The sequence below is a fragment of the Trachurus trachurus genome (genome assembly GCF_905171665.1).
Source record: "Trachurus trachurus genome assembly, chromosome: 5".
Taxonomy (NCBI): Eukaryota; Metazoa; Chordata; class Actinopteri; order Carangiformes; family Carangidae; genus Trachurus; species Trachurus trachurus.
Window position 1 is genome coordinate 30,367,706 of NC_139896.1, and position 12,791 is coordinate 30,380,496.

General features: G+C 46.0%; 1 protein-coding gene across 2 annotated transcripts in view; it reads right to left on the reverse strand.

Moving 5' to 3' along the window:
* foxj3 (forkhead box J3) overlaps positions 1 to 12,791 on the reverse strand; it is a 45,954-nt gene that overhangs the window by 4,473 nt on the left and 28,690 nt on the right. Inside the window, exons 4-10 of one of the 2 annotated variants that reach the window (XM_083972009.1) lie at positions 11,771 to 11,872; positions 7,836 to 7,964; positions 5,288 to 5,462; positions 2,744 to 3,235; positions 2,010 to 2,111; positions 1,236 to 1,427; positions 68 to 166 (exon numbers count right to left, since the gene is read on the reverse strand). In XM_083972009.1, the coding sequence (XP_083828135.1) occupies positions 68 to 166; positions 1,236 to 1,427; positions 2,010 to 2,111; positions 2,744 to 3,235; positions 5,288 to 5,462; positions 7,836 to 7,964; positions 11,771 to 11,872 (1,291 nt within the window). Of the gene's footprint in view, positions 1 to 67; positions 187 to 1,231; positions 1,428 to 2,009; positions 2,112 to 2,743; positions 3,236 to 5,287; positions 5,463 to 7,835; positions 7,965 to 11,770; positions 11,873 to 12,791 lie in introns of both variants that reach the window. The other variant, XM_083972008.1, reaches the window with a different exon arrangement.

Sequence of the window (12,791 nt, forward strand, 5' to 3'; positions counted from 1 at the left end):
TCATCTTTGGCTGGTTTGTGTATAAAATGTCTGTGAGCGTTTGTGTTTTTCCTCTGCTCCGTGTCACCTGTCATAGTGGGTCCTGCACTGCTCATGGGGGGCATGTGTGGATACCCAGGAGGACCCATCATGGACATGCTCTGTCTGGAATCCATGTAGAGATTTCCTGGGAGAAACAAAGCAAAACTGTAAACCTCCAATAAAACACAACCTGTTCAGGTGAAATGCAGTTGATGCAGCTAAAAATGATGAACTTTCAGTGGGAGGCATGGAGAGTAAATTCCTGCGCACCGTTAAAAAGGACCTGAGAATTCTTTATAGATACAGTCTGAACCAACAGGTGAGAAGTCAAACTCTTGGCTTTCATTTATATTCTGGCTGCCGACGGTAAGTGGATAAAACTGGACTGATGCGCTGTATTGTTGAATTACTAAAGCTATCTTCATACCTTTCAAATGTAGGAGTTTGTGAGTAATATAAAAAGTCACATCACATTTTGTCTGTGGTGTATTACAACCTGTGTATCAGGACACCCACGATGTTTGGAGAGCGGAAAAATTCTGCTACAAAAACAGCTCCCATCTTTACAGACTTTCCTCTTTCGCCATTGTTTCCTTCTTCTGAATTTTTGGATAGTCATACGTCTACACCTTCAACATTATTCAGATATATCAAGGAAAATAAACCACTGGCCATGAATAGCAGAGGAGCAGGGATGATAGGTTACAAGTGGATGCTGTACGCAATTAGTCAAAAAGGTTAGAAACACAAGTCAAGCAGAGCTCATAGCACGCAACAAGACTGTTAGCACTTCCAGTAAAAAAGGAAGTGAGATAAGTCGGACAATGAGCTGGTGTTTTTATTTTTGCAGACTTTTTGGACTCTGATCAGTAACAATGTTAAAACCAACAAATAAACCCGTGCTTCGGCTTCGGCCCTAAAGTCACACTGCAGCACACGTTTTACAGGAACATTTACTGCACAATTTGAGTTCTTTTGAAGAAAAAACAATAAGAGTGGCAAAGTAGAAATTTAAAAAAGTCTTTAAAGACATGGTTATTTCTCTCAAACCACAGGTAAAGATAAAGCTGTCGTCTAAATTTGACAATATGAACATGAGTTTAAAAACAACCTCAGTGGATCTAGTCCGGAAGTCCAGCCTACACACAAGTGAACCCACATGTTTCACACTGATCAAAACAGATGAGTGATGAATCTGGGTCAGACTGACAAACCTGTGTTGAGGTGCTGGCTTGGTTTGTTGGTGTGCATGGAGCCATGGCAGACAGGGGGCTGCACTGCCCCCTGTGGCTGGATTACACCGGTGCGGGCAAAAAACTGGTTGATGGACGAGCAGAGGTCTGCTATCTGGGTGGGTTCCAGGGACCAATTGTTCAACTCCGCTTGTCTCATACTCTCTCTCAACCCTTGGAAACATAAAGCGCACACTTTTACAACACACAACCATCGGGGGCATCTGTCTGCACTCAAATGCCTCTGTGACAATGAAATGTATGAAACTGCGCCAGCTGACTGTCCAGAGGACGTAAATTTAGCAAATGAGAAATTCATTTACCAACATGAACCAAAAAGTTAGTTGCAATTTATATTCATTATGTCAGTAACCTTCAGCGGATGATATTTAAAAAACATCCTACCTTGCAATTCTAGACTATAATTGGATAAACTGACCTGCTGAGCTTGGTGTTTTGGTAATTAAACTTGAAGGCAGTGTTATTTAATTGAAGAGCTCAGTTTAATTAAACTCATAATCAACTCCACAGTGTCAACACTTCAGCACTCAATCAAACGCTAGGGCAGCACTGTGCTATCAGCTCCTGGCTTTAAATGTTTGTTTCTTCAGATCATGTGAGTACACAGGAGGTAAATCTAACACAGAAAACTGTAACCTTAAATATATCATTACCTAAAACATAGGAATTACACAAGTTCACTATTTAAGATTTGTATATGGAGTGATGGTCTGTTTAATTGTGTCCAATCCGCACCTTGGAAAGGTGAAAGGTCGACATCAGCCCAGTTATAGCTGCTAGCAATACGACAGCTTTCTTTCAGTGCATCCAGATTTGGGTACCAGTCAGACAGTAAACCTGCAACACACACATAGCAGACTCTCTGTAACATTACAGGGTAGGAGATGTGAGGTGTACAGATGGTTTTGGCTCCAATACCAAGTTCACTCCCGGGACAATTCCAGCTTTAGATCTCGTTACATAATTTATGGACAAATACACAATAATTGCTCCTGTAATAGTTCCTGTGGATTAGGTAATAAGGCCAGAAGATGCATTCTCATTGTAGTCACATCTTTATAGCCGCGCGGGCAATCTTGAAGTGCTGAATGAATGAGAGCGTTACACCAAATAAAAACGGTTTATCAGGCTCTTAAACACTTCAGTTCTGTGTTGAGGCCACTAGGAGGAGCCAGTCGACTCTGTAAACGCTGCCAAAGTGGCTGGATGCAGCATTGCTTTGTTCTCACAACAGCAAAAGATGATAAATCAGTTGATGATTTACTGTTTTGCACCTAAAACAATTTTGTAAATGCTTTATGGCTGAATAATGGGGACTGACACTGAACCAAATTCAGCTGTAAATGTGTTGTCTTTGCTCTCGTGTGTGTGTGCGTATATGTGTGTGTGTGATGAACAGGATGGAGGGGGAAAACAAGGCACGGTGAGGCTGGTTGAGAGGAAGACGACGGCGGGCAGAGGGGTCTTACCTGTGTTGCAGGCCATCTGTTGCTGGGTAGGATGGGGCTGGTGGGAGAGGCTCTGGTGCTGTGGGTGCTGAGCCGTGTGCTGGCTGTGTTGCGTGTGCTGGGAGGGGTGTGGCGTGTGCTGCTGTGGGTGCTGGCCGTGGGACGGATGCTGCGATGGGTGCTGCCCGTGCTGGGAGTGCGCAGCGTGCTGTGGGTGCTGGGAGTGCTGTTGGTGCTGACTGTGTTGGCTGTGCTGGGTGTGTTGGTTGTGTTGGTTGTGGGCGCCGGCGTGCTGCGGGAGGTGCGGCGCGTGGGGCGAGCCGTGGCCCGGGTGGGCCTGGGCCGGATGGGACAGGGGCAGCTGGCCGCTGTTGGCCGAGTGGCTGTTGGGGTGGTTGTTGGGTTGGTTGTTGGACAGGCTGTTCTGTGTACTGATGGTGCCACTGGGGGAGTGTTGGTAGGAGCAGGAGGTGTGGGTCTGCTGGGAGGAGTCTGACGGGATGCCCATGAGACCTGGGACACAAAACACACACCACACAGAGACATGAGACTTCTGAAACAAATGACTGACAGACGAATGCAATAACCGATTCATTTAGTGCTGCAACTAATCATCATTATGGATTCATATAGCAATAAGGTGTTAAAATCGTTTTTGTACGAAAGCCCTAGGTCAGGTCCTCGCCCCTTCAACCACAGAAATATTATTATATTCCCTTTACATTGATACAAAACAGAGAAAATCAGCAAACACCCACACTGAAGAAGCTGGAACACACATATGACTTGATGGTTTTATAATAAATCAATCATCAAAATAGCAGCTTCATTTTCTGTTCATCAAATTATCATTTATCGAGCAAAAACACCAACACTCGCTTGTTCCAGCTCCTCAATTGCGAGAATCTGCTGCTTTTCTCTGTTTCTTGTGATTGCAAATTGGATATAATTTGGGGTCCGTGTGCTCTGTGAATGACTGAATCTTAAAATAATTGGCAAATTAATTGATAATGAAAAATACCTTTGGCTGCAGCTACTGAAAAGAGAGCGATTCCAATACGAGTGGCGGCGGTGGCGCGGATTCAGATGTAGGTGAACTACTAAGATGCGCGTCAACACAAAGAGACAATTCTTAAGGTCATGTATCTTCACATCTTACGGCGATGGAATGCAGCCCCCCCCCCCCCCCCCCTCTGTGTTTAAGTAGTTCTCCACTTGAGACACACCAGCTGCCATTTTGTTGTATCAGGGAATGACTCAGCGCCAGTTGTGTCTCTGAGGTTCAGGAGCTGGAGCTGCCGTCTCCTCTCCACTCCAACCACGCGGCTCTGGATTGTCTTTGACAAATTCATTGTGCCGCCGCGCACGCCTCTTTAACAGACATGACTGGAGCATGAACATCTGCACACCCAACTGCAATCATCAGAGTGGCGGGGAGTGGTCTTAAGAGGCCCTGTCCTTCACAGCTTTGGCACAGTAAACCTATTTCACTGGAGTGCTTTTAGAGCTGACTCCAGCCCTGCACCTCCACAATCGGCACGTAACACTCACTGCAGGGGTGACAAAGGTGCATCTCTTATCGGCACAGAAAGCCCATTGTCCAACCAGGGAAATACAGAAAGCAATTAACGCGGCACCAGAATAATAATGCGAGCTCATTACCTATTATCAAAGCCAGTGAATTAGCTCACTGTCTACAGCGGCAGAGTGTGAAATCCTCTAGCTCGATTATTTACGCTTTTTAATTGCTAGAGCTTGTCTGACTAAGAGATTTCGCTTTTATGCGCATAAAAAAAGGTAACAACTTTCAACTAATGAAACATAGATGATAGATTAAAGGAGTGGAAATCTTTGAAAACATTAGCATGCGATGCATTTGATTTGTGAAAGTAGGTTATACACAGAAAGCTCCGTCTACTTTGCTCATAACCCGCTTGTCAAGTGCTCTTTGTTTATCAGTCAATCAGATTACAAGCAAAAAAAAAAAAATGCATTTTGCTCCACAGGGAGACACAGGCTTTTGGAGAGTTGTGCCCTATCCACCACTATGTATTATATCATTCACAGATTCCCCCTCATTATGACAAATGAGCCTCAAATCCAACAGATTTACTGAGGACTGACGCTGCATGTGACCTCCTCCACTTTTTCTGATGAAACAGAAAACAACCCAACATGTTATTCGAAAAATATAAATGGCGCATTAATTCAGAATTAACAATAAAATGAATGCACCGACAATCCTTTACATCCCCTAATGAAATATTTAAGACATGGACTCTCAGACTGTGCTTTTGAATATCAAATGAAGCCTTTTCCCACACCGGTCTGACAAAAAGGACCATGAAAATATTCAGCATAGTATTACATTATAGGCTGTTCAGCCTGTTGAATACCTGCTTGCTTTTCAATAAACATAATTAGCAGCTAAAGACTCTCTACAGCCCCAGCTGTTAAGAACAAACCCACATTAGGAAAATCATTCTTTGAATCATCCTGGTCGTGATAAGTGAAGCTTAGGCTCTCTATTAGGTTTCCACTTGATGCTCCCATGAGGCCACTCACCTTGTTGGCTGAAGGACTGCTCAAAAACAGACTTGTAAAGGCTGCGGAAGGAGGCACTGAGATCTTCAAATTCAGAGAACAGGAGCTGCTTGTCCCTGTCTGGCATGTTGTACTGGGACTGTGGGGGCTGCTGGAGGCTCATAGATTGGGACACGGGCTCTGGGTGATTGGTCACCTGGGGGAGGGGGAGGAGGGTCGGGGGTGAGAAGACACAGAGAGATGAAGATTTACAAAGTGCAGTAATACTGAGTGTGAGAAAAAGAAGTTTAATGTTACATTTGTAAAGGATTTTATGGAAGAAAAAAAGAAGAAATACTGGCTACATTTGCACTGCAGACTGGAGGGACTACTGATGCTACGAGGAACGCACTATGAAGTTCAAACATACACATCAATAATATACATACTTTTCAAAGATACTCGCTGTGCTTATCTGGTCACGGCGCCGCAGAAACAGAAAACAGAAAAACCTCGAGAATATTTAATGCAAGTGGTGGTTGATGTGAACATATGTTGCAAGCGCGCACACACACACACGCGGGCCGAATACGAGGATGATCCGATTCCTCCGAGGAGCCGCCACAACGGTGTTTGTTTCTGTGTGAAGAGGTGTCAGTCACACAACATGTTAAGAACAATTACAGGAACCGCAGCAATCTAGGTCAGCGCTTAGCGCCCTGGCTCGCACAACATTAAGAGAGCAACTGGAATGGACACAAAGCCAATACACAGGTGGCCAAGCAAAATGTATTTAAAACAAAATCAATAGCAATACCTTGTACAAATAAGCAGCCATTTTATCCATGTATTTGTGTGGGCAGTCAATGTTATGCACTGCCCCTGGGTGTGAGACAGCGAGCAGTCTCCCCTCCAGCAATGAGTTTGTCCACGAGATTCATCACAGCGAGGGCAGCGATGCAAACCATTGCTGTTTCACAAAGCAGACCCTGACCCGTGTCTACCGAGGGCTAGCATTATAAGAGAGGTCACGTCCAATTTTTTGATCATAACATCTTCCTCTTCCAAGATGTGGGCAGGCTGCTGAAGTGCATGGCTCACAGTCTGGCTGGGGTAAGAGTGAAGAGGTGATAATAAAGCCAGAGTGTTTACTGTGAGCCGCTGCTTTGGCTGTGAGAGAGAGAGAGAAAGCAGGAGAGAGGGAGAGAGAGAGCGAGAGCACATCCATCAGGCTGAGCCGATCGATGCCCAGCGCCTGGAGCGGGGAGCACTCTCGGATGCGGGGAGGACCACACCAAAGAGGGGGCATCTCTGGTGGGAAGACATCAGAGGAAGAGCTTCTCTTTGTCTGGCTTCCAGGAGCGTGCACATTTTTCTCTGTTTCCCTTAACCCCCTTCCTGATGTAGCACCGAAGTGCATGTCCACCCTGAACCTCGGTCTATTGCCGTCTACTGCTGGCTCCTCTGAAGACTGAAGACAGCCTCCTGGGGCTCTCTCATCAAATAATAAAAAAAAAAAGTGATACGGTGCGCTTTATAAGTCTGGCAGTGTTTCATTCTCATTCACTTATTGGCTTGGAAATTCTAGAAAATTTATCATTTAGCCTTATTGCTAATTTTATATATATACACATACACACATACAATGTGGTGTGTCTATATGCATACACACACCACATTTATAAAAATATCCTGTTATAAATATATCCAACTGAGACACGGTCATGAGCTGCAACATCTACAGGAACCTGAAAATATCACCATCCTACTCTATTCTTCCTTTTAAGGAATAACAGTGGCACCGTGTGTTTGGCAACCGACGTACTGTACTGGCACCTTAATTGTTCTTTCTAATAGTTACAAAACAACGAGATGCTTTCACGGCTCAATTCAACTCAGCCTCACTGAGAAACAACACGAGACCGAGTTATAATCAGTCTGAGCGGATCTAGTCCTGATCTGTCAGTGCAGGTCAATGTGTCAGTACCTGAGTGGATCTGATTGCTGTCAGTTTTGATCAAGTGCCATGTCATTCTCATCACAGAGGTGTTTTTTTTTTGTATAAAACGGGATAATGAACTAGTACAGGGATAAATGACACATATGATATTGGTTCTTATTTTTTCCAGAGTACAGGCAGTTTTTTTTTTTAATGATTCTGGCAAATTTTTGTCTTTATTCTGACAGTACAGTGAACAATAGACAGGAAGTCCGGGAGAGCGACGAGGGATGACATGCAGCAAAGCACCGTGGGTGTGTGTGTGTGTGCACTGCAAACCAGTAGCTGCTGCAGCCTCTGTGGTGTCGGCTCTACCAGGTGAGCTTCAGAGGAACCACTGAGCACAGGCTGCTTTTTAATTGATAGTTCGTGGTGCAGTTGCAGGTGTGGTGTTCTGTCCTGGTGTGCTGGGGTCAGCTAAAGTCTAATTATCCTCAGGTCTTTTCGGGACTGGGTCGAAATATTCTCGACTTCTTTTTGCATTAGCTATCATTTCATGTCAGATTCCAGGAGGTTTGTAATGGGGATATTTTGACTAAAGTGCAGAATTTTTTGTAATTTTTATCAATCTCATTGTCCGTTGTGTCTTACCGGTGTGTAGCTGTGCACACTGCCCACACTGTTGAGATTGACAGAGGCCAGACTCTGATCAGACAGGCTGTTGTTAAGGCTGCTTCTTGGACTATCGCTCCCTTCCTGGTCTGTGTTGTACAACGCCACCTGAAACACACACATGTACATTATTAGCACTTGTTTCTCAATAGACACACATTCAAATGCACACACTACTGTCTCCAAGCATACCTTTGAGATAACGAGATCGGTTCTCAAAGCTAATCTTGGTCTGTAGTTTGTGTTTGTAAGTAGGTGCACTTTTTTGTGTGTGTTTGTTTGTATGCTGTGTGTGTACTGTGCAGTGACATGCCATTGTACGGTAGCAGAGCTTTTTCTTTTCGCTTCATTGTCAGCGTGTGCGGCTGAACACCCACCACAGTCACTAAGGGGTTCCAGCTGAACGTGTAAAGGGGTCTGGAGACAGCTGAGACATTCCCATCACTAAAGGTCAAACTACTGGCGATGTCGGCCACATCTGCTCACCAAGCGCAAACCCGTTTGGGACAGCTAACAAAGGATTTCAGTGCAGCCGAGACGCTGACCTTTTAATATAGCAGCGAAACTAGCCCAAGCACTTCAGGACGACGATCTTAATTATCGTCTAACAAGATTTAGCGCTCCCCATCCTTCCCCAAATAAAGTGTGCCTTCAGACAATTAAGGCAATACTAAGAAGAATGATCCCGATAATTAATATAATGATACCCACAGAGAATAGCCCATGTGCTGGGTTTTGTATTGTGAGAGAGGAATGGCAGTAATGCACTGATGGTGTTGCAGCAGAAGAGGGCCTGGCATTCGAAGACTGGTGTGTGTGTGTGTGTGTGTGTCCGTGACTGAGTGCAGCATGGTGGCTTCTGCTCATCACAGTGAGTGGAACAGAGTGGGCTCTGTGCTCAGCACAATGAGACAGCAGTGGCAGCAGCCTTCAGCCAGGCAGATTGGCCGGGCGCTGCCCAGCACACAGCAGCAGCAGCAGCAGCAGCAGTGGACTGAAGCCTCTTGTCTTTCTGCTGAGCTGCAGCGAACTACCACACAAGCCACAAGGAGGCAAGGAAACCCAGGCAGCCCTGACTGCCTGCTCCTCTTGAACCGACCGGCTGGCTGGCTGACTGAAATTCTGGTCTGAATCCAAGTCGCACACATGCAGTGTGAGAGTGTCCCATCGTATTAAGTTTTTAATATGGAGCTTGGCTGCTGCTCTGGTAGAATGAGATAGAAATACAGCGATTAAAAAAAAAAGAAAAATAGTGCAATAGCTGACTCCAGCCAACACTGTTCAAGAAATTGGGGTGAGGCTGAAGGAGAGGAGTATAGTGGGGTAGTAAGAGAAGCTCATTAGGCAACTCTCGCCCTTCTACACTCAGTGTGCGCTTGGCTCCAGTGTTCATTAGCGTGAAGGGGAACTCAATGAGCAGCTAAGACTGAAAGCTTAAGCACATCTACAAAAATCAGCCCTACAATGCTAATCAAAAGCAGCGTGCCACAGAAATATAAATGTTATATGTAATGAAGTCGTAAAACAGGCTTTTAGCCGTAAGTCTCTCACCGCAATCTATTTTTAACTCTACTCACCCATAAAGTGTGATGATTTCAAAACCTCACTACTCTGTGGTTTACACAGACCCCACAGTCCCGAGTCAAGACGCCCACTCACGTACGCACGCACCGTCACAGACAAACACCCGGTCGCGTCCCACCCACATGTACGTGGAAGGATGCACTCACTCACGCAGTTACAGATGTGCACAAATGTGAGGGTTAAAATACACACAGACAAAAGGCGAGCATGCTCGTACAGGCAGCAGCGGCTCCACGGTAAATACTGTGTACAGTGTTAGCTAGCAGGCGAGCCAGTCAGAGTTCTATTCTTAGCAGTGAATTAAGTAAAAAGCCAGAGGTGTCTTTTACATGGAGGCCTAATCTGGAGCATGAGACATGGATTATGAAATCAAAGCAAAATTGGCCCAGGTGTCTCCAACAATGCCAGCCAGTGTTCAGCACAATGCCTGCACACAGGATTGAACTGACGGAGAGAGACATGAGAGGAGAGGAGCAAAGGGATACGAGCAGAGAGAGAGAGAGAGTGAGAAGAGGAGAAAAAAGTCCAGACTATTCATCAGCAAACACACTTCCAACAATCCCCTCTTTCCCTTGATCATCACACTTCAGTGCCAAAGTTTCATCACATTCAGGCCAGTGTTTAGGGGGGCCGCCTCGGAAACACAACCTTTACGGGGAGGAGGAAGAAAAAGTCTGAGTGTATGTGAGAACGGCGGGAGAAAAAGAGAGGCTGTAGTACGATCTTGTGAGGAATGTCCGACAGCCGAGGGGAAAGAGAAGAGAGATTCTTGCTGGTTCAGTAGTCGTCCTGCCGGCGTCTCCCATTGGCCTGTCTGAGAAGGCGGGAATGAGGAGAGAGGGACTGGAATAGAAAGGGAGAGAGAGAAAAACAGAGAGAGGGAATTCCTGTGGCTTGGCACAGTGCGCTGAAAGAGGCGTGGCCTGTCGTGTGTTTACAGTGTAAGACAGTGAGAAACAAGCTCTCTCCGAGGAGATAGGGCCTCAGATCTGTTGCTATTCCACTTTGTCTCCGGTTCGCGTTGCTGCTCCAAACAGTTTTTCGTCACAATCGGGTGAATAAAAAACAGACGGAATCAAAACATTCCTTTCATCACGTCTTGGAAATCCAAAAAGTTGTTGCGTTTGGGTGGCGCTTTACTGCTCTATACTTGTTGCTTTTTATGAGCTATTTGCCTGGAGGTGTTTGATGTCGGGGTCTGAGCTGTCAGTTCTCTCCACTAGGGCTTTCACTGTGCAGGGAGGCTGCTGCTGGGGTCTGTCCCTCCTCCACGTTTTAGGCCCATGAATGTTTCCCGTTGCCGCAGACGCACGAAAAATGTCTCTGGGAGCAGACGTGCGTGTTCTCGGCATACACAGCCTCTAGCCAACTGTCAGCGACACACGTGTCAAAACAAGCTGAAAACATACTCTACATGCGTGTGCACACAAGTTAGAACACACACTGACATATGCTCAGGCTTTTAAGGCCATGTCACCGCGCGCACACACACGCACGCACTTCACCGCACACGCCTCTTTCCTATGAACACCCCTGTTCACATTAAACCGTGTTTTTTTTTTTGTGTAAAGCTTGCAGCAAATGAATAAGCGACTCTTGTAGGCTTTTTAAAAGTACTCCTGAGAGCTGCCCCCACTGGGCCCAGAGGATGAGAGCTTAAGGTTAAAAAGCCTATTTAAATTTCAGAGTGAGAGGCACACTCACAGCTAACAGCTAGCAGTCCCTGTAGCTTTGCTCTGTGATGTACAAGTGTTTCCAAGCTTTTACACACATTACAATATAAAAAAAAAAAAAAGAGACTAGTGAGAGCAGACGGAGGCAGCAGCAGGGGTGGTCACCTGTAGTGCGCCGGCGTAATGTGGCCACAGAATGAGAAACACAACTCTGGGCGTCAACCTCCACTACAGGTGCGAATGAAGGAACCCCATGCGGCGTGTGGAGTATCGTATTACAAGTGTGCACGGGACTGTGTGAGGTCTATCGGGTCGCAAAGCGCTAAGTATCAGTGTGAGCATCATATTTCCTCGCTGAAGATAACAAGAGCCTGGTGCCTGTTGTTGTGGAGGGAAAAAAAAAAAAAAAAAAAAAAGGTGCTGCAGTGCAGATAGTTGTGTATTTTGGTGTGGGTTGCATTGCAGAGAAGCTTTAGGCACAGGAGCGTGTGCTTGTGTGTGTGTGTGTGTGTGCGTGTATCTCCCCCCTCCACTAGAGTGGCTCCTCTCTCTGTGGGGAATAGTGCTGTAGGTGGTTGGAGAAGTGGGTGGGGTCAGGGTGCAGCCGTGTAGCCAGGTGTGTGTTGGAGCTGGAGGCTGGATGGCTGGCTCTAGTACCTTGTTAGTCACAGTGTTGATTGCCAGCGTTGGAGAGGCACTTCCAGAGATCATACACTCCATCCCCAAAGACTCAGACTCCAGGCTGTACGGCGTGGAAGCCTGTGGGGTGGAAGAGAGGGAGGGGGGGGGGGGGTGAGGGTGGGGTGGAGGCAGACAAAAAAAAAAGTAGCATTATCCAATTATCCAGCAGGACCTATATTATGGTTGTGACAAACAACAGATACATATCTATGTGTAAGATACAAAATAAAAATAAAAATAAACCAGAACTGTTGTCAAATGACGGAGCAACACCTTTATTTAGGTCACATTTGAACTGTGCTTTCTGAGAAGACGGAGACAAGACAAGACCCCATCCCCACCCTCACCTCACACACATATTATACACTGACAAACACACACACACACACACACACACACATGCCCTCGTCTTCCTGTAAAGGCTCACTGTTGGGCGAGATAACTCTTCCATGCCTGTCTCCCAAAACTGCTTACTGTAAGAGGATTGGCTGCCAAGAATACCATTTTTAATTCATGATAAACATAAATGAGATTTCACAAACTCTCAATTCCAGTGTCTGAGACTCCTTAATGGAATGCCTCGTAGGCAGACAATGTCTGGAGGGGGGGGGGCAGGGTGAGCGTGGCGCATGTGTCCTACAGAAAACGCGCTCTTCACTTGCTGCGTTCTTTTGTGTCATGCTCAAATGAACAGAGCTGCATCAGGAGAGCTTTGGTTCAATCTGTTGGCAGAGCTGCATATTAACAACCACTCACTTCTTCACTGCTGTAGCCCTGCGTGTCTCGTAAATAAAACAGAATAACATGAGGATGGAGAAGCTCTATGGTCAGTGAATGTGACTGTATATCTTGATGCTACATGAATAGCATGATAAGTTCATGTTGTCTCCGTGCCTGTGTGTGTGTGTGTGTGTGTGTTAGAGACAATGTTGTGTGTTGCTCTCGCCGGCTTAACAGAATCCTCCCTTCCCCTCTGGTCAGCCACGTTGGGGAGGAG